The sequence below is a fragment of the Notothenia rossii genome (genome assembly GCF_949606895.1).
Source record: "Notothenia rossii genome assembly, chromosome: 10".
NCBI lineage: Eukaryota > Metazoa > Chordata > Actinopteri > Perciformes > Nototheniidae > Notothenia > Notothenia rossii.
This window is the reverse complement of record NC_136908.1, coordinates 17,497,875-17,519,335: the sequence shown is the minus strand read 5'-3', so window position 1 is coordinate 17,519,335 and position 21,461 is coordinate 17,497,875. Positions and strand designations below refer to the sequence as shown.

The following is a 21,461-nucleotide window of genomic DNA, read 5'->3' as shown; positions in this document are numbered from 1 at the left end:
TATCATCAGATATTGCTTTTAGATTTGATGCTGAATTTTTTAATGCAAATTGACTGTGTGCTGTAAATCAAATGATTATTTTTTACCTCTCCCAATTTTCTTTAAATTAATGACGTTAACCTAATCTGGTTCACAGTTGATTTATTTCACCAGGCTGTCTTTCAATTCTCCTTCTGATCAAAGTCATCACAGATTAAATGCTTATATTCTGTATTACTTAGCCATTGTGATTGTGTGTCGCCCAAATAATCTGGCTTTTCCATGTGGGTCAAATTGTGTTGGAAACTGTTGACATCGTTGGATAAACAAGTCAGACACTAAAGAAAAAGTGTTGTATCTTGACGGCATTATTTATACTCCAGTAGTATTTTTTTAATCAAACTTTTGGAATTTAGATTCTTAATAGTGCAGTAATAGTGTAAATATGCATAAACATGTTTTTGATTCAATGAGCTGCACACTATCCCCTTCTATTGAATAGATTGAGTCACTGCAGCCAAGGGTTGTTCGAAAGACAGTCGGAGAAACAGAGGCAACCCGTGACGAAAGAAGGACAAATTATACGTGAGTATTTCTGTACACAGAGGAGGAGAAAGAGACAGGAAATGTGAGGTTGATGTAATAGTGGATGGGGGATGGAGGATGGGAGGCAGAGGGCACAGACAGGATTAAAGAACACCATCTGTCCACTGAGATCCTTCAGCCAGCACACAAAACATCCCAGGCCAAAATAGCACCAGGAGTTTTGCTACACTGTGCAAAAACAGTCTGAAATACACCCATTCAGTTAAATATTGATGAAACCTCGTCCTCAGAAAACCATCTCCTCTAACACAGCAGACAAATACATTGTATTTGTTAAGGATTGGGTCATAGAGGCAATACCCAACAGTTGTTTTTGCTGAAGTTAATAATATGAACTCACACTGACACCCCAGTTGAGACCCCTTTTGCATTTGTTTCCCCTCAATACTCAATTCATTTCATGGTCAGTCAATGTTTTGGGATTTTTTTCCCACATTGTGTTGACGTTTTGGACAATGCAACTACAGTTTTAAAATCTTTTCCATTTTTCTTTTTTTCTTCTTTATTTATTTGGGGTCAAATCATATTAAAAGTACAGTTCAGAGACCCGAAAATGACAAATGAAATAGCAAACAAAATTATTCAAAATAAAATAAAAACAAAAAAGTACACAGGGGTTGTTTGAAATAGCAAATGTCTACATATGTACATATGCATACATATCAACATATATATATACATAAAATACACATACACACATACATGTGTGATACAGAAGTGATCATATTTAAGATTTCCATTTGCAGGACCCCTTGAGAAAGTGCATCCAAAGTCAACGACACAGGCTAAAGAGACAACCCGAACTCTATTCAAAAATGTATTTCTTTATCAACAGACACAGGTACGAAATCACAAGTAATAAATCCTTAAAGACTTTCATGACTTATATCCAGCTCATAATTTCCATATAAAACCTTCGGACTGAAAAAAAACCCTGATTTACAAGAGAAATGAAGGAAAATGCTTTGTAAATACTTTTTGTTCTGCACCTAGCAGGAGTCTGTGCTGTGTCACTAATCGACTGTTAAACAGCTTATTCAGTCTGAGCCTGCTCGACTCACTCCATCACAAGACTGCTGTCAGCAGACCGTCCGGCCCTCATGTCTTCCATTACGCCCTAAAGTATAATTCACTTAAACTGCTCACTCTCCACTGAGTCTCTGTCACGCTCTCTTTCTCTCTCTGCTTTCTTCCTCTTTCGGAGATGCTGACTCCATTTACAGTGTGCTGACTTTAGTGCCTTCTGTCTCTTCCGACTGCTCAGCTGCTGCCTCATACACAACACATAAACCCCTGACCAAATATATATCAAGTCAAAAAATCGTACAAGATCATAGAGAACAACACTAGAGTTGTAAAAATACTGAGATTATACCTACAATTTACCCCCTGCCCCAACAAAACTCTTAGTGAATGGTGCAATAAAATGCCATCTTTTCATATTATGTTCTGAATAGCGTAAAAAAATAGAGTAAAAGTTAATGTAATAATCCTCAAATAAATCACAATTCTCGCAGACTTTCTATTTGATATTCTTTTGTGTTTGTTTAGCACATTTACATCTGTCCCTAACCCACGCTAAAACCCTTATATGTCAAACTAAACAAAGCCTAAAGCTACAAGGAACCCAAAACAGTAAATTACCAAATAGATATAAACTGAAATGACCACCTCCTGGTTGTATAGACAGCCAACCAGTCATGATGCAGTTTACGTCCATGTCTGTCGAAAATGTGTTGACTTTGAAAATGTCATAATCCCCGTAAAATTCTTAAAATATGTCCCAGAACTAGTTTTCTGAGGTTCACCTTTGACTCCCACATTTGAACCACTTGTATTACTTGAGTCCAAGAGGAAGTTTTTGCCACATTTGAAATAAAGTTGTTTCTAAGATATTGTGATAATGAAAATGGGATGAACATAGTTATGGACAAGCTGAAAAAATAAAGCATTAAAAAAAACACAAAACTAGTATAGTTTAGATATAAGACATATTGTTTCACGAAAGATAAACACAAACTCAGCAGAAATACATAAGGAATATCAGTACTGTAAATAAACCTTCTCAATTATACTTGTCTTGGTCTATTTCTTAGTCTGTCAAATTGCCCGGGTAGATTGCATTTACTATTCCAGGAGGAAAATAATCATGTCAAAGCCAAATCTTCCTTCTTGTGTCATCATAGCATATGAACTCTCTTTGTTATGAAAACCCCCAATTCACATTAATATTACTGAGGACATTTCTTTGGTGTGTCTTCACTTGAATCTCCTTTCCTGTGAGGTCAGCTGATCCTAATAACCACTCTAAATTACATCAGAAGTTTTAGGGAGGAGACACTGAGTAACATGGGCAAAACGTACAAGGCAGGACCAAGAGTGACATAAAGAGAGACTCAAACAGCTTTGCTTAAAATACAGCGGAAGAAAAAGACGAGGGTGTGGGTTTAGACTTCACAGACGGAAATTAATTCAATTTAGGAATGTGTTGTGGGACGTATCGGATCAGCAGTACGTTTGAATAGAGAGCTGTAACGTCCCAAGAGGGGATTTTGGATCTGCTTCATATTTATCTGAAAACAGTTTGAAAGACTTCTTACTGAAAGCATCATGTCTTGTTTACAACTCGGGATCGTACTCCTCTTCTGTCTACCTTTAGCAGGTATGTATTTACAAGTCAAACTATTACAAGATGACATTTAAACACTTGTTATGTTATTAGATAATGTGTTAACAGTGACTTACAACTGAATTGTGTATATCTTCTTGAGGCAAAACAGGATTCAATAGGTACATCTAGGAGAAAACCGACATGTATTTCAGTTCAGATTAAATTCATAAAAGTTCAGAGAAAAACTTTGGAAAAACAGTGTTTTTTTCTTGCAGCAACCACATCGCTTCACTTTGCTAGGGTGGGTCAACCTCATCCCACCACTGATGGCGCAGGTAAACAGAGACTCACACAAAAGTTGGTGAGGAGGAGCAATAATAGCAGTTGCTAATGCACATAGCTATCCCCTCATCCACATCAGTTGTTTTATTTCTTCTAAATAGACAAAATTAATACAAATGTCTCTTCAGATTCTCATGGATATGATAGTTGTGATTCTCGGCTGAAATCACGAGTATGTCCTTATTGCTTAATCCGATTGCAGAGGATAATTTGATTAGTGCATCCACTGCAGGCATAATTCACGGCAAACCTTTCATACTCCAGGAAGACTAGCTGGTGCCATTAGCTTACATTTGACAGTCTTTTCAAAGAAACTACGAAAATACGGGGCGGCATTCAGGGTGAGATGAGGTTTATCCAACTTTGCAAATGGATGCTATGTGGTACTTTAAGAAAAAAAATAACAACACTACTTTTTAATGTTATATTATCCAAGATCTTTTAGGATTCCCACTGAGAGAAGTGTGCTTCAAACAGAAAAAAGTGAATCATCAGTCAACGATCCTACAATGGCATTGCAACAAGCACTGAGTAGTAGCATACCTTAAGGCTTACACTGTAACTGTTCATTTTGTGAACTGTCCTGCTCAGTACATAACTTGGTCCCATTTCCTTAATAACAAAATGAAAGCATTCATATCAAAACTGTTATAAACTCAATTCATAATTGTTGATGAGATCAGTCTCAGAATAAACTTAAAAAATTGTTCCTGTTGTTTTCCCTCAGCCTGTTTGACCTGTTACACCTGTATGTTCCCGGCCATCTCTCCTCTGGACTGCTTCAAGTTCCCTCAGGAGTGTCAGGCTGGGCAGCGCTGCCTGTCCAGTACTGCCACAGGAAGACGAGGTAAGATCCTGTGTGTGTGTGTTTATTTCTGTGTCTGTGCATGACATCATATCTAATAATCTAGGTCAGGAGGATCACAAATTGGAAGACAAAGCCTCATTGTTGGGAACAGATTTCTGAAATTCACAGTGCAGTCTGTGCATATGTCTATGTCAATATACAGTGTATCAGGACAGTTGTTTTGGATTTGAAGAGAATCGTGGTTATTAAGTTAAGTGCTGACTATCATCTATAATTAAAGGTGTTTCACACCCACACCTTAAGAACTGTCAAGTAGTCATTTTTGTGGTTGAATCTCTACACTGCCCTCCCAGTGTAGGCAGAGGGTGCTAAAAGCTGAATTGAAATCTCTTATAGTGGTTTTGTTTAAAATCCTGTGTACCAGGTCTGTTTATAAGAAGCAGCCATATTTAGTTACCTGCATCATTTGTCTGAGGAAAACCCAGGAAACTCTCCAATCTATAATAAAGCCTGTGTAAAATAACTGTTTTAAGTCAATCAACCAGATAAATCCTTAAATTTTCTCTTTCAGAGCCAAAAATCATTGTCCACGCATATACAGTAAGATTTTTGGATATTGCTGCAAAGGATACTAGAATAAAAACGTTTTTTAAGGCCTTCTTTCATGCATGATCCTGTCTCAACACAGGTGTAAAAACAAAACAACACAGTGACTCAATAGATCAGATCTCAGCACAGTTTCTCATCCAGCCGGTTGTCGGTTCACTTTGTCTGTGATGCCATCAAATTATCTCTAAAAATAGATCTCTGAGCTCTGTGGGTGGGGCCAAGCATAGGGCTGGATTTGATTGTGGGCCCTCTGAAGGACAGTGGCGATTTAACAGCCTTGGCTTTTAGTTGTTTACCTCCTTGTTCCTCCAAAGTGTGAACCAAAAATCATTTGATGTAACTATAACTTTAAGGTGTCAAATGTGGTCGATAAGAAACACTGCCAAAACGTACTCACATTCCCTTATGATTTTTTTGTCAATAGCATCAATGTTGTGCAAAATCTTTTGTAGTATTCAGTACAATATATATATTTGTAATCAGTATACCTAGACAATTTGAGCCGTAAAAACTCATTCTGTCTACACCTTATTCATATGTAGTCACTACTGAATTTGAAATTCACATTACACCAAGCATACAAATGCATTACTTTGAAAACCATCCACTTCCCTCTTTTTGAAATACATATATACATGTTCATACTGCATATTCCAGCACTTATTTTCAGATCTTAGAATATCTCTAAAATAAAAACTGAAAATCAATTTCATTGAATGTATTCAGATTACAATACTTAAGAGGAAAAATGTAAAGTAGCAGTGTTGGGAAAACTATGAAACTTAACACTGTGAACAATGGACTTTTCTTAATCAATTCATACATTTATGTCATTTATTAGGAAAAGTATGTTTTTGAAATACAAGCAGATTAATTAATAGGAAGGTTTAAAAATACAATTATGCAATATAATCAATTTAGTCATATTTAATGTAATAATCTATTTTTTAGTGGTCTCTTTTTCCTTTGATTTGTTGGAATATTTGTGTATTATCTCCCCATCACTAAATGCACCACCAATAAATAAAGTCCTCTCTTTTCTTTCGTAGGCTCTCTAGAAGTGACGATGTACGAGAAGAGCTGTGCGGTCCCGGCCCAGTGTGGAGTGAGTGGACAGAAGTACGCCTCTGGACTCTGCTTCAACTACACCAACGTCTGCTGCGACAGCGACCTGTGCAACGCCGCCGGGACCTTTACTGCCCTCAGCTGGAGAGGAGCGGCTCTCTGCCTGCTGCCCGCACTCTGCCTGCTGCTGGCCTGAACAACAGAGGGGTGTGTGTGTGTGTGTGTGTGTGTGTGTGTGTGTGTGTGTGTGTGTGTGTGTGTGTGTGTGTGTGTGTGTGTGTGTGTGTGTGTGTGTGTGTGTGTGTGTGTGTGTGTGTGTGTGTGTGTGTGTGTGTGTGTGTGTGTGTGTGTGTGTGTGTGTGTGTGTGTGTGTGTGTGTGTGTGTGTGTGTGTGTGTGTGTGTGTGTGTGTGTGTGTGTGTGTGTGTGTGTGTGTGTGTGTGTGTGTGTGTGTGTGTGTGTGTGTGTGTGTGTGTCATCCTTAGCACTGAATATCAAGGCACAAGGGTCCTGGAAAATATGTACTCAGTGGTGGAGTGTAACGAAGTACATATACTCTTGAACAGCATTTAGGTACTTGTACTTTACTTGAGTATTTCCATTTTATGCTTATTAAAACATTAACTCCACTACATTTTAGAATCAAATATAGAATTCTCCAAAATATATAAATTAACAATACATTAAGATGCATTATTAGAGATTAAACAAACCCCTTTAACAAAGCTCCTCCTGCATCATCTAGAAATAGGCTATGTTGCATTATGAGTACATATAATTCTGGTACGTATGATGCTAATACTTTTTGTGATTTTACTTAAATAGAGTTTTGATTGTAGGACTTCTACTGGTAACAGAGTATTTGTACACTCTGGTATTACTACATCTTTTTGAAGTTAAAGTTTTGTTTACTTCTGAACAATAGTTCTTTATATGATGCTAATACTTTTGTGATTTTAATTAAATAAAGTTTCGATGCAGGACTTTTATACTGGTAACAGGGTATTTGTAAACTGTGGTATTACTATATCTTTAAGTTAAAGTTTTGTTTACTTCTGAATAATAGTTCTTTATTTACTTTAACAATCTCACCGCATCTAGTGGTTTATGATCACTCACCCCCAACTTTATTTACACTTGTGCATTGATAAATTTGATGATTTGTCAGACTTACATTAAACTAATACAACTTTCAGTCTTTACATTTTAAAAACAACTATTAGGTGAAACTCAAAATATTTGCAATGTTTTGAATGTGAGAATATCCTTTGCATGTAACTCCAAATGACTTTGAGGACTGAATAATTTAACTAATAAAACACTGAATTGATGCTTTCTTCTTATTTGTGCTCAATTTAATATCCACTCAGTATCACTTTGAGTGTAGGCCTACTGCTTGTATGGAACTGAAAAAGTTGTTGTGTGCATCTTATGAACGTCTTCTTCTTGACTTCACGTGGTTACCCCACATAATGGATTTAAAAAAAGAAACATCAGTCAAATGTGCATTTTTCAACAAAGTATTTATTTATTGGGATTTTAATAAACGTGTCTTGTAAAGGGCTTCGAACATCCAAATACATTTCAGTTGTGTTACTAGTTTGATTGTTTTCATTGATTATTTGAATCTACTGGTTTAGTTTCCACGCCATTGTCTTAAGACTTTTAAGTGCACACTCTTTTGTCTACATGATATGTAAAAGGACAAAACTAAAGGTTAACCGGGTTGCACGGGAATGTATGAAACAAACAGTGGCAAAATATGACTCAAAACAAAGTAAAAGTGAGAACAAACCAGTTAAAGTAACATTTTAATGAAATCAAATGAAGTCCCAAGGTAAGAAGTGAAAAGCTTCTCAATACTAATACAATAATACATGAGCACTGAAATTATTCAGACACTATCCCTTTAAACGTTGGTCCACTTTTAGAAAGTTTCAGTCAATATCAAATATACACTTTAATCTCTTTGATCAACACTTGTCCTCAATAACACCTCAAGGAAGAATGTAATTAAAATCATATAGAAAAATACTGTGCTCATACTAAAACATAATAAAAGTCTGTGTATAAGATTGTCTTTTTAATCGTCTTAAATTGCACTTAGGTTATACTGTATGTTATTTTTAAGAGCTTCACTCTAATCCCAGAGAGATGATGAGGTCACAACAGACCTACGGTGTAAGTCTTAATTACAAACATCCCACATGTTCATTTGCATAGATGCAGTTAAGTTAATAAAGGACAAAGTCTACTCTACACAAGCTGCCGTTATATTCGGATGAGACGTGTGGTTATTGTTTCCAGTTCTTCCAAGCAGATCAATTTCAAATCACTTTAACAAAAATGAATTCAGACTAGCAAGAGTAGATTTATTCTATTCTACAAATTATAACACCATTTTCTTGTTGCCTCCAGATTCTGCACTCTGAGACTTTTCTGCTGAAAATATAGACTAGTGCAAGTGTGTATTATTACGCGGCTAAAAATAGTCCCATGCAACTTCTACACACTCTTAAATGAATGGCTTAAGATTCACAGACTGGGCCGGATAATTCATAAAAAACGTTTGTATTGGACTAATTGACAATAAGATAAACCTTTACTTTCAATTAATAATGGACGGCAATCTAAGTGCATTTTCAATTTTAAACATTGAGCATCTTTACATTTAACTTCCTTGTTTTCCCCTGATGAGAAACATGTAACAGCACGGGTCTGGTTCCCAAGGCGACCAGAGGAGGAAGTACAAGTGATTTTATTGCAGCACATTAGCAGTAAACGGCTCCTTCGGCCACACTTTCAAACGCCAACAACCTGATCTCTTTCTTTTATATAACACTAAAAAGGATTCTTCATTAAAAAAGAGGGCAACAGCGGATCGCAAACAAGCTCTATAATCTTGAATAATCCTTCTTGGGGGGGGGGGGGGGGGAAGGGGAAGGGGAAGCCCGGGTCTATAGAAAGAGTTTCCTGTGTAACTGTTCTCAGCTCTGCCTCCCTAAAGCGAGACCCTGCCTGCATGCCGCTTAGGAAAAGCACCCCACTTCCTCTCTGAAGTGAAGAATAAGAAACTGTAGATTTAAAAAATACAGTTGTAATCGTCAAGTATAAAAGGCCTTGTTCCCTCAGGAATGAATGAATACATCCATTCTTAATAATCTAAAATAAAGGCAAACCCCAAAAGAGAAATTGGCGCTGGTACACATTTTGACCTAAAAAAAGAAAACCACTTCCTTAATACTAAGACTGAAAAGAAGAGTTGAAGCATTTTGTTTGAGGCTGGCAATTTGATGTGGTAGGCAGCTTTGTGTCTGCTAAAAAATATACAAAGAAATACTGTAAAAAAAACATCATCAGTAAGGGAACGAGAAACAACTTTACAGTGTGTATCTACTGATGGTGAAACTGGACACAAGACAGGCTGTAGTTTTAAATGTGTGTGTATGTGTGTGTGTGTGTGTGTGTGTGTGTGTGTGTGACCTGCAAGCAACATGATCAATCGTTAAAATCCTAAACAAGGTTGCTGTGAAGGAAATGTAAATACATTCTGCCACAGTGCTTTTTTTGTGCTTATGTTTGTTTTAACCTCAGCTTATCTGCCTCCAGCGCTTCCTTGTTTACCTCATGGTGTAAACTGATACACGTGGCAAACAAAAAGCAGGAAGACATCAGGAACAAACGCCTCTGAAGTAAAACTAACAGTATAGTTTGACAATAATTGACCAGCTATATTGACTAACATTATACAAAGGTGATATCAACAGGGTTCCCAATCAATACAACTGTCCCAGTTCACTAACATTCAAGGACCCAACAATTGAAGAAAGAAATTGGCTTATTTACTAATGTTGAGTAAATAAATAACAAAGGACGTTTTTTCTACGCAAAATATATGGTGTCAATAGCTCCTGTCTATTTATGTCTATTCTCAGAAGTGTTTTAGATTTTTCTTTTTCTTCTTAAAATTCACAAATGTTCAAGGATTTAAAAAAGGCCCCATGTAACTATTTAGTATATTTTAAAGCTGTAAAAAAGTGAACAAACAGACGCAATAAAAGCCTCTTGAGAAACAGATCTACCAGGTTGCTTCAGAGCGTGTGTGCAAGTGGGTAAGTGTGTGTTTTTGTGCTTGTGTATTCTATGTAATCTATGTATGTGTTGTATGACTTGTGCCTCCTGCCTCCTACTTGAGAGCTTTAGCTACAGAGGAGTAGGCGATGTGGATCTCGTCGTCGATTGGGCAGGTGGAGGCAAACTCCTCCCTGATGTACGCTGCGTTCAGGTACCTCCAGAGGTTTGTCAGGGACTGGGGGATGTTGAAGCTTCGGTATTTTAAACACACCACCTGGAGAGAGAATAAAAGACACAGTCAACAAAACATGGTGGACCCAAGTCTTCAGTTTAAGCGCAAAAACAACATAATAATCTAGTCTTCCCAGGCCCCCGCGCTGCACAGCTTAGAGCAGGAGATTACCTTCATGATGTGGAGCTTAGGCAGCAAGTTGCAGTCAGACAGAGTAAGCTGCTGGCCGTCCAGGAAGGGGCGGGACGAGGAAGTGAGCTCATCGACGCTATTCTCGTCAATTTCATCAGGAAGCGGGGAGCCGAGGTAGTCGTCCAGCTTCTTCAGAGCCTTCAGCAGGCCTTTCTCCAAGTCTGAGCACACACAGAACATATTCTGATATCTGCAAATCCAAGTCTTTTTAACAGAGATGGATTTATTTATTTTTGTTAAAGGCTTGAATGGAACAACACTGCCATTTCCAATGAGATCACAACACAGAGAGCAGCTGGCAACCTGTTTCAACTGTGGCAGAAACGCTCAGACTGTAATGGTATTAACTCCCTGCTGGTTTTCTGTCCTTCAGAGAAAGACAGGAGAAGCTCAGCAGAAAATACCTTGGATAACAACCGAGTCTTTTAAAAAGGTCCAGATTACATTTGAATTCAAACTAAAGTTAAGTGAAGTTATTCTCTTATTTTGAAGTATCAGTTACTTACTTTCGTTGGTCTGAGGGTTTGAGTTCTTGACGTAAGCTGAGAATTTGGAGAAAACATCCATGCCTGCTGTGTTGGACTCTGGGTTACGGGCAGCCAGACGGGGATACCTAAACAGAGAGATTGATGAGGGTTAATATAGTCATCACAAACATACATTCACTCAAATGTAATGTGAGTGTATTTAATGTTAATCTAGACAAGAAGATTTCAACAGAATGACACAAAACCAAATGAAGTCAAAGTAAGAGGCCAGCTATACGAATGCTGCAACTAACAATAACATTAGGCTTTTATTATTTAGTTCAAAAAAAGATATGAACATAATGAAAAATAACCTTGGAAATGTCCTTAAGACCAAGATAATATTTTTGAGATAAGGCTGCAACTAAAACATGTTTTCTAGATTTAAAGATTAGTTGTTTTGGTGTATAACATGTTTATCAGAGTTGAAGTCTTTAATGTCTTGTTTTTTTTGTTAAAAACCCAAATAAATTCAGTTCGATAGGATATAAAACAAAGAACAACGGGAAATGTATATTTTGGAGAGGCTGAAAAACTGGTCTGAAAAGAGCAAAATATAACATTTTGTAAAACAGATATATGAAGTGATTACTTTGGAGGGCAGAGGTTTTCCTCCAGAAACTCCTCAATCTTGTTGGTGTCCGTTTTGACCTCGCTGCCGTACAACAGGAAGGGAGGCTGGGCACCTGGAGCCAAATCCTTCAAGATGTCCGGCTTCCTGACAGGTGGAAGAAAATAAACATCAGAAACAGCCAAACAGAAATCCAACAAAAGGGATGGAGGATTAAACAGCAGGAGAGAGGTATAAGGATGGTGGGGGAAACAAGATAGGAAATCATATGAAAACAAAGGAAATGACTAATGTTTGCAAATCAAAAGTTCAACAGCTGTCATGAAAATCAAAGTCAGTGTAGCTTTATGTCTTGTTGTTTTATATCAAAACAGAAGAAAAGCGTTCTCTGTTGAGTCAACACACACACACACACACACACACACACACACACACACACACACACACACACACACACACACACACACACACACACACACACACACACACACACACACACACACACACACACACACACACACACACACACACACACACACACACACACACACACACACACACACACACACACACACACACACACACACACACACACACACACACACACACACACACACACACACACGGTCCAGTGTGTTTACCTCTTCATATCCACTGTTGTCACATCGAAGGTGACTCCTTTCAGCCACAGCACCATGAAGAGGCGCTGGGAAAACGGGCAGTTGCCGATGCTCTGACCATCGCTCCCTGCCTGGGACACAAAAACAAATAAATGCGAACCATTTTTATTACATTTCATTTAGCTGACGCTTCTATCTAAAGAGACTAACAATAAGTGCAATAAACCATAAAGATTCCAACTCAGAACAAAAAGAAAAGTGCTGATATATTACCTCAAATAGGTCAGACCATTGTTTCAAATAGGCTTCGAGTGTTATTTTATGTAGTGTCAATTAATTGATTAAAGTTTAGAAAAATGTCTATTAGTGATTCCCAAAGGCAGAGAGGAGGACATCCTCAAATGTCTTGTTTTGTCCTTAACTCACAGATATTCAGTTGACTTGTCAAAAAGAACTCAAAATGTTATATCATGTTTTAAAGCAAAAATGACAAAAAGCTCTGGATCCATTGCTGCTTTTCTTAGTCTCATAGTCTCGTACTCGGTAAGAATACGAATTTAACTTAAAAATCACAATTCCCCTAAGCTCAAACTAAAGTCTTCAAATGTCTCTCTTTTAATCATCACGTAGAATAAAAAGAAGCACAAAATCCTCATTATTGAGAAGCTTGAACAGCTTGAAGTGTGTCAGTTTTTGTTTAAAAGTGACCTCATTAATTAATTGATTGTAAAAACAGTTATCAATTAATTTCTTGTCCATTAATTAATCGATATAAAGACTAAGCGTTTCAACTCTATATGATAGCAAAATTAAATAACTAACATTTTGTAGACTAAATAATGAACATCGCCATTCATTTGATATACAAATCATTCAGGAACTATACAAATAAATCAAAATGTCACTATCACTTTCAAGCAGATATATGACACATTTTCTCGAGTAGTTCCTTTTTGTCTTTTAAAACGTTTAGAGGCTTTGGTTTTGGATTGCTGCTTTGGAGAAAATAAGCTATTGAGAGGATGTGACCCTAGACATAAAGAAAACTAAAATTGAATAGACCTAAGATTCATTTCTGTATTTACGTAGAGCTTGTGTGCTGCTCAGGAAATGATCATACAGTCTGGAAATGTTCTCTGCGTGGCTGCAGGAAGACGTCTTTTATGTTAAGTCATTAAGGGTTTGTCCTGTGGTGTGAACAGCCAGTTTAAAACAGTAAGGCGCTGCTTTCTGCTACTGTGGCCAATGTGAAACTATACTTCCTGTTAATTAAGGTTATCAACATTGAATAGACTAGTGACATTGAAAAGTTACAACAGCATATTTCACCCCTGAAGGGAAAAAAGCGTAGAGGGAGGTGTTCACATGTTCATACAGAGAGATCTTTATTTAAACATGTGGGACCATGAAGGGAAGCCATATTTGTTGTATTAAGAGTTTTTGACTCAAAGGAAGTGGCATTAGCCTGCCTGCCATACCTACTAAATATAGATGAAAGTCGTCAGCCCATTGGGTTAACGAGCATTTAATTAGATTAGCTTTACTGTCATGTATAAACCCGGTGTGTCAGCAGAGGTCTGACTGACATGAATATTAAAACAAGAGGCTGTATTTTGATTTAAACGACCAAGGTGACTTTATGTCTACTCATACGAGCGCTAAGGGATATCGTATTAGCTTTTGATAACAATACACTGAGCATGCAGATTATAAAATAAGATACGACACTTTAAAGACACCGTTTCTGGAGCCCGTTAAATACATAAATGTCACATGTTGTCGCCGTGTCAAAACTTACTGTATTCTTTAGGGGGGCAGGGTGTCATTCAATCACTTACCTTCACGAAAAGTTCAACTTTGGGCTGATTCGCGTCGCTCATATTCACCTGCTGATGCACGAAACCCTTTAAAAGAAGAACCGCGGACACGAAGAAGTGGTTAAAATAAGGCAGCAGTTACATTTCCTAAACGAGAAACAAAAACTCGGGCAGCCAAGCCCATCTTCCGCTACAAAGCCTAGTCAGTAAAGGACACATTTAAACATTGTAGCTAACACGAACGCAGCGTAAACGTTACACAAACCAAACTTTAGCTGGTTTAAAGCACAAAATAACACATTTCAGATCATTTTAAGTGTGCAGGGGCTACCTAGAAAGTGCTTAAAGTTAGTTGTCGCCTGTAGTTGTGTGTGTGTGGTTTCTCCTCCCTGTTCTGCTCTCTCTCTCTCTCTCTCGCTCGCTCGCTCTCTCTCTCTCTCTCTCTCTCTCTCTCTCTCTCTCTCTCTCTCTCTCTCTCTCTCTCTCTCTCTCTCTCTCTCTCTCTCTCTCTCTCTATCACCGCAGCTCCACCATTTCCTGCTGCTGCGTGAAAGGCGGAGAGGCGTTCAAGAGCGACAACGACAAAAAGTGGCTCTGAAGTCAATAAGAAATAAGAAGAGGGTAAGAGAGTAAAAATAGAAAAATATATAATTATTAAATGCAATAACATATACTAAGCACAGAATGGAAATGTAAGGTAGAATAAACTAGAAACGTACACGCATTGGGTAAGTGGTGGCAGTTATGGACCTGTATGCTTTGTGACTATTTACATTTGCTTCAAGAATTGTCTCGTTTGGCGTATGTGTTTTGTTTAATATATTTTAATAGCTTTTAATGCCATGATGACTTTCTGCATTGTCATTATTCAGAAAAAAATGTTTATATATAGCCCTAATCTCTTTCAACAAGACCCTTCAATCAGTCCTTGTGTATCAGACCAATTTGTCTTAGGTAAATACAGGTTTTAAAAAAAAAACATAATTAGAGCGGGTCTTCTAATGAAAATGTAGCTAAGAAAGTCATATGGAATTTAAATATGTGATAGATCATTAAGATGTCGGTCAAGCACTTTTAGGAAGACATTCGTAGTTCAATGTTTTATTTTAGCTGGATGTTTATGTATCAGGCAGCCATGACTGATCACAGAGGAATGAGCCAGTGTAACAAATGCTTATGCTAAAATTCCTTCTCAATTCAACACACTTCTGTGTTGTGATCTGCAATATAATAAAGAGCCAGTAGAGGGAGGTATGGAGCTTCACTTTGCTTTCTGCTCTCAGAGGAAAAACGAAAATGTTAATAAAAGCTTTCTCCACAATGTCCACATACAAGATCTTGAGTGCAGTATTAGTTTTGCTTCTTTATTTTATTGATATCTTTGTCAAACTTTTTCTTTGGTCAAAAAGGAAAATGTTTCACTCTCGCTGAGAAATTTGGCAATAAATGTCAAATTAACTCAATCGAATAAAGAAAAACCTTCTGTAATAAGAGGTTGTTGTTTCCCAAGGCCATCTTCCGAATTATTCTATATCACTGAAATTTGATGTATCATTTTTTTCTTCATTTATTTTTACCAACACCGGATGTGATGAAGTAAAATTGCAACGTATTACAACATTTAAAGAATGTTTTTAGCTCTAAGATTTCGACAGGAAAGGGCCCTAATATGCTCACTTCCAGGTTCATATTTGTATTTTGTGCCTCTACTGTGAAATGATTACATGCCTTAATGTTCAAAAAAAGCTTTGTGTTTCTCATACTGCTTGTGTTGCTGCACCTCTTTTCCCCCTCTGCCTGAAACCAGAGCCCAGTCTGCTCTGATTGGTTATCTGGCCGGCTCTGTTGTGATTGGTCGACAACTTAGAGATGTCACACCCTTTAGCCTGTACAATGTGTTTGAGCGCTAGCCAATATAGAAGTGAGTGTTACATAGTGATGTCATTATATTTAGGAAGTAAACAAAGGAGTCGAGCTGTTTCAGGCAAGAGGGGGGGGGGGATGTGGAGCTCTAGCCAACTGAGTAATCAGCTCAGCTGCAACCAACGAGGTAATGAAGCATGTGTCCTCATAAACCAGCATTTTCTTGAAGTATCAGCCCTGTCAGACAAAGACAACTAAAGACAAAGGAGTCTCGAAGGACTCTAGTGTGGGCAAATCCATTTTTAATTTGGCCAATTTTCTGTTAATTCTTAATAATACTATATTCTTCTTCATTCTCCTTATTCAGACATGTGTTTACTTTCCATTCCTGTTCATGTTTCTTCTCATAGGGCCTCGCACACATTTCTCATCACCATAACTTGTTGGATCTTATCTATCCAACTCGTTCAACTTACACACATCGCTTTGTCACAGGCGTCCTGGGGAACTGCCAGTCTGCTACTGAAAAGACAAGGTTCATTTCTGGCTATGCCTTCCAACAATCCCTGGATTTCCTTACAGTCACTGAGACTTGGATCACACAAACCCACACACCCAGACCCACTGGTCTTCCTAACTCCCAATTGAGTTTTTCCACATTTTCTCCTTCTTTTTAAGTTTATGCTGTTGTTGTTGTTGTTGTCCTCTACCGTCCTATTGGGGGATTTTCTTGTGGAGCTAGATGCCCTCCTATCTAACATCCTTAATACTGGTCTGCAGCTTGTAATTCTTGGTGACTAAATCACCCCAAAAGAGAAGCTGTCTGATTTACTACTCCTGCTAAAATCATTTTCTGAATAACTGTCTCCATCTACTCATAAAGCTGGCAACCTCCTCGACCTTATGTCACACTGCTCTACCTCTGACTTCTCTTTACCCCACTTCACACCTCTGATCACCTATTTCCTCAAATACAGTTTCAATGATGACAACACAAAAAAAACATATCATAGTGATGCTTTTTATTGATGCTTCATAGGTTGGAAAATGATCTTTTGAATACAGATAGGACAAATCAAAGTAAATAATAAAGTATTCTGATTTATAAAGATCACTTCATATCAGAATAAGTGCAAACAGTGAAAATATCCACTCAGGGGACTGCTGTAGAAACAAACAGGTAATGTAAAACTACAACAAGCCCCACAGAGAGGACAGCATGGCGACAGAGAGGGCTGCAGTCACAGACAGCTGGACAGATGCAGCTCCGTTACACAGGTTAAATGCACAACACTGGAGGAACGCAGTGTATCTTTCACCGAGCAAGGTGCTGTTCAGTACTGCCCCACACAGAGTGCTGCTCAGGCAGCCGCGTTTGTGCAGCGACACCTGTCCTGTCCCGTTGAACCCTGGGAGAAATGGAAACCAGAAGACAATGTCAGCAAATAAAATAAAAAAGCAAATCTACTTGTTAAAGGGGCAAAAGGGGCATTTTTTACTCTTATATTGATATAAAGTAAATGTTGATTGCACAATGTAAAAATGTGACTATTAGATTTGATTGGTATTTATATTCGTTCCCTAACTTTCAACACATTTTGTCTGCTTCCAGGTCACAACCGACCCAAAAATTATTTACGCCGCAAATATGTGGAATATAAAATGTGATTATGTTCGACTTTTTCACAAGATGAAAACGTCTTGGCAGAAGGCTTTGAGCCTTTAAAAATTTTCATGATGTGGATTTTGAAAATGTGTTTCCATCAACTCTACAATTACATAAGTATTTATCAGACTTTGTACAATCGCCATTTAAAACTGTAGTTGTTTTACCTTTTGATGTGATTCCAATCCAAACTCTCTGAACATTTTGTAAACATCAACAGTTCTATGGTAAGGCGACAGATTAAGAAAATGTGATAACCAATTTAACCAATTTGTGTGGCATTCATGATTTTGATGCTTATTTATTATGTTTAGTTTTACGACATACTGTAGAAACATTTCAACGTTGTGTATTCATAGTATATTCAGAGTGTTTTCCTTACTTAGTTCCCCTTGAAAGCAGAGCTCATTAGCTGCACATTGGATGTCCTTTCCAGAGAGACAGGTCGCAGATGAGCCAACAGGGCACTGACGGCAGGTCAGGCATTGTGCTGTTTAATGAAAGGAAGAAGACATGTGTTAATCAGATACACAGTACAGTAACTTGCTCAGCAACATCGTTTTATGTTCCTTATCTTTATAGATAAGATTATAGTTCCTCCACCAGCACCGCATTGAAAGAGGCTGGTTTGTGTTTAAACATTCCAAAGTGTAAAATTACAATCTGTGCTGAGGTGATATTTTATTTTTTATTTAGCCTTTATTTATACAGGTAAAATCTAATTGAGACACAGGGTCTCATTCTCAAGAGAGACCTGATCAGTGGTAACAATACCACACAAAGTTACAGACAGACAGATAGATAGATATCTTGGAGTCTTTAGAGGTGATGGTATTTGGATAACATCTGGAGGGAGCCAAGCTAGCTGTTTCCTCCTGTTACCACTATTTGTGCTAAGCTAAGCTAACTTCAACATGGCAAGTTTAACTGGAGACTTAACTCTCAGCGAGTAAGCATATTTAAACCAAATTTCAACCAATTTCTTCAAATGAACATCTACTCCAACCGATAAACTCTTGCTTTTGTTCTTAAGTTTGAGTTTTTTACAGGTCTGAATTGTATTGATCTAATTGAAAAAAATCCTCACTGTGACTGGGGCCAGTTTTAAAATGCAAAATGTGACCATAATTGACCATTAGCGAATCACTGATTTTAATTAGTAGCTAAGGTTTGCATTGTTGTATTTTAGACAAGTAAATAAACAAGCATTGATTTTCCTTCTTTACTACAACAACGTAAACAGATACTCATATACATTCAGGGAGGTGTATCTTTATGTTGCCTTTAAATCAATTTTACTGCTAGTACAGTATGTCTTATAAAACATAAGCAAGAGTACTTTGCTAGATCTGTGGTAATTAGTGCTGGACCAGACAGTTATACCACACTGAGTCTAATTAAGCTGCAATGCAGTGAAATCACCTGGGACTTAGTCATTAAGGGCCATTAAAAAAAGTGTTTTTCTTAGTTTGTCTCAATTAATGAGAAACAGTACAAGCTATTTATTTATACTATAGTTATCATTCAATGACTATGTTAGATTGTGCTAACAAAGACTTGAAAATCACACTAAGTTGGTACAGAAGTCAGAATAAAAAATATGTTTCGAATAGATAAAGGAATAAAGGCAGCAGTCGTAAAACTTGTAGTTATTCTCAACTAACCTGCGGCGATGATAGCGCTCAGCACAATCACTGCTGTCCAAACGCTCTTCATACTTGAGGTTTAAAAGAAGAACAAATTCCTTTTTAAAGAATGAAGCTAACGGTCTTAACACCTGTGTTAGTCAAGTGAGCTACATAAAGGTAATGAGAAGATTTCGTTTACACTCACTGATGAGATTATGTGCAAGAATTTTGTTTATCTTTTTTTGTGTTCCTTCTGCGTGATAAGGAAGTTATTTTTCATTACAAAAAAATTACTTCCTGTCAGGGAATAATTCTGTATACATGTTTACCTTTTGCCCTCTGACGCAGATGCCCAACCTTGGGCAGCCGCTATCTCCCTTAAGGAGGGGCTGCCCAAGCATTTTGTTGTTGTTGCCAGTTTATGATCGGGCAACTTCGGTCAGAGATAGTTATTGTTGCGGGACACCTGGAACACATCCTTCTTGGGGTGTAGATGACCCAGAGCCATAAGCGACAACAAATGTGATTCAGTGTCCTCAGCTGTTTAGTCTATCTATTGAAGAATGTTGATTATTACACTCTGAACTAGTTAAAACCTGGAACTACGGGAGGGTTCTTCAGAATTGATTGTGCCATCTCAACCGTGTGGTCAACTCGTGGCCCGTGACATGTCTTGTGAATTCTCCGGCCGAAGCTCCAAATAAACCGTCAGTGCTTGCCATCAAAGCACCAGCTCTCCTCGTGTCTCGGATTCCGGAGCTTAGAGGCGGCTCCGATGCGGTGTGAACAGGAAAAATCAGTGCTTTTCAGGCTCTAGCTCCAAACAGGCCCTGGAACCGCGTTGGTGTAAAAACCCCCTCTGAGTCCTGACTCCAATTACTTCAGAAGTTTCACCCACACTTCCGACATCGAATGCACAACATTTTATTAAATTACATCTTTGAACCATAGAGACGACAACAATGGTAGCATCACAAAAAGAGTTAGTTAATCAAGTTTGTCGATTATAACTATTAGTTCATGAGTGCATACAGAGAAAACACCCAGTCATGAATAGGATCTCTTTTGTTTCCTAAAGGTTTTTTGTACCCCAAACGGTAATTAGGTCGCCCGAAGCAGCAGTGAGAGGGATGAGGATTGATGTGGCTCTTGGTGATGGTGTATCCTGTAGTCAGGAAGGATTGGAGGGAGGACACGTAGATCAGAGGGTGATAGACTAGTGACATTTCTGAGGAGCATTTTTGGACAAAAGATCTCAACTATATTATGTATTAGCACTGTAACCAGGCAAGCAAACAAGACACATGAAGTGTATTAACCTACGTTTTGAAGGTCTAGATTTAATTGATATTTATATTCGTTCCCTATAAACCTAACTTCACTAAATGTTGTCTGCTTCCAGGTCACATCTAACCAAAAAGAATTTACACTGCAAATATGCAGAATAGAACATTTGATTGTGTTCAACTATTTTACATGACAAAAACCTGTCGGCAGAAGGCTTTAAGCTTTTTAAAATGAACTCTGTTGATTTTTGGAAAATGTGTTTACATCAACTCTACAATGACTTATTTTGTTTTGAGCTATTGATTGTATTAAAAGAGTCTATCAGACTTTGCACAATCGCTGTTAAAAACTGTAGTTGTTTAACCTTTTTATGTGATTTCAATCCAATCTCTGTGAAAATGTTGTAAACATCAACAGTTCCATGGCAAGTGGAAAAATTAAGAAAATGTGATAACCAATTGAAACAATTAGCCGTGTTGCAGTCATGATTTTGCTGCTTTATGATATTTTATTTTATGACGTGCTGTAGTTACATTTGAACCTTGTGTATTCAAAGTATATTAAGAGTGTTTTCCTTACGTTTTTGCATTTCTACCACATTGGAGGTCCTTTCCATAGAGACAGGTCCCAGATATGCCAACAGGGCACTGACAGCAGGTCAGGCATTGTGCTGTTCAATGAAAAGAAGAAGATGAATTTGTTCATCAGATACACAGAACAGTAACTCGCTCAACAACATAGTTTTATAGTTTTACAGATAAGAAAACAGTTCCTGCACCAGCACCGCATTGAACAAAGTTGGTTTGTTTAATTTGTGAGAAACAAATCTGTTTCTTTTACAGTCTGTGATGCAGTCACTTCCTGGATTCTTTAGAGTTGATGGTAGTTGGATTGCATTTCAAGATTAAAAGGTTTTATTGTCATATGCACAAAGCTACAGTGTAGAAATGGCAATGACATTCTTC

The 21,461-nt window shown here is 37.7% G+C and overlaps 2 protein-coding genes and 1 long non-coding RNA gene across 5 annotated transcripts; 1 reads left to right on the top strand and 2 right to left on the bottom strand.

The window, feature by feature from the left end:
- The first annotated feature begins 2,939 nt into the window (after positions 1-2,939).
- Positions 2,940-7,350, top strand: LOC307022129 (prostate stem cell antigen-like). 2 transcript variants are annotated; one of them, XM_079654717.1, is made up of 4 exons: positions 2,940-3,247; positions 3,472-3,531; positions 4,266-4,385; positions 6,005-7,350. In XM_079654717.1, exons 1-4 carry the CDS (start codon positions 3,196-3,198, stop codon positions 6,214-6,216), a joined length of 444 nt encoding a protein of 147 aa, XP_079510843.1. In that variant the 5' UTR covers positions 2,940-3,195; the 3' UTR covers positions 6,217-7,350. The 2 variants fall into 2 exon arrangements, with proteins under 2 accessions (XP_079510843.1, XP_079510844.1); XM_079654718.1 differs by lacking the exon at positions 3,472-3,531.
- Positions 7,351-7,523: 173 nt separating this feature from the next.
- On the bottom strand, positions 7,524-14,475 carry clic1 (chloride intracellular channel 1). 2 transcript variants are annotated; one of them, XM_079654715.1, is made up of 7 exons: positions 14,384-14,475; positions 14,074-14,139; positions 12,257-12,366; positions 11,637-11,762; positions 11,024-11,130; positions 10,497-10,678; positions 7,524-10,367 (listed from the first exon to the last, which is right to left on the bottom strand). In XM_079654715.1, exons 2-7 carry the CDS (start codon positions 14,113-14,115, stop codon positions 10,206-10,208), a joined length of 729 nt encoding a protein of 242 aa, XP_079510841.1. In that variant the 5' UTR covers positions 14,116-14,139; positions 14,384-14,475; the 3' UTR covers positions 7,524-10,205. The 2 variants fall into 2 exon arrangements, with proteins under 2 accessions (XP_079510841.1, XP_079510842.1); XM_079654716.1 differs by lacking the exon at positions 14,384-14,475 and having other exon boundaries at positions 14,074-14,377.
- Positions 14,476-16,938: 2,463 nt separating this feature from the next.
- Positions 16,939-19,376, bottom strand: LOC307023094. The gene is made up of 3 exons (XR_013803589.1): positions 19,246-19,376; positions 17,964-18,071; positions 16,939-17,324 (listed from the first exon to the last, which is right to left on the bottom strand). It is a non-coding gene; the product is annotated as an uncharacterized lncRNA (long non-coding RNA).
- Between the last annotated feature and the right edge of the window lie 2,085 nt (positions 19,377-21,461).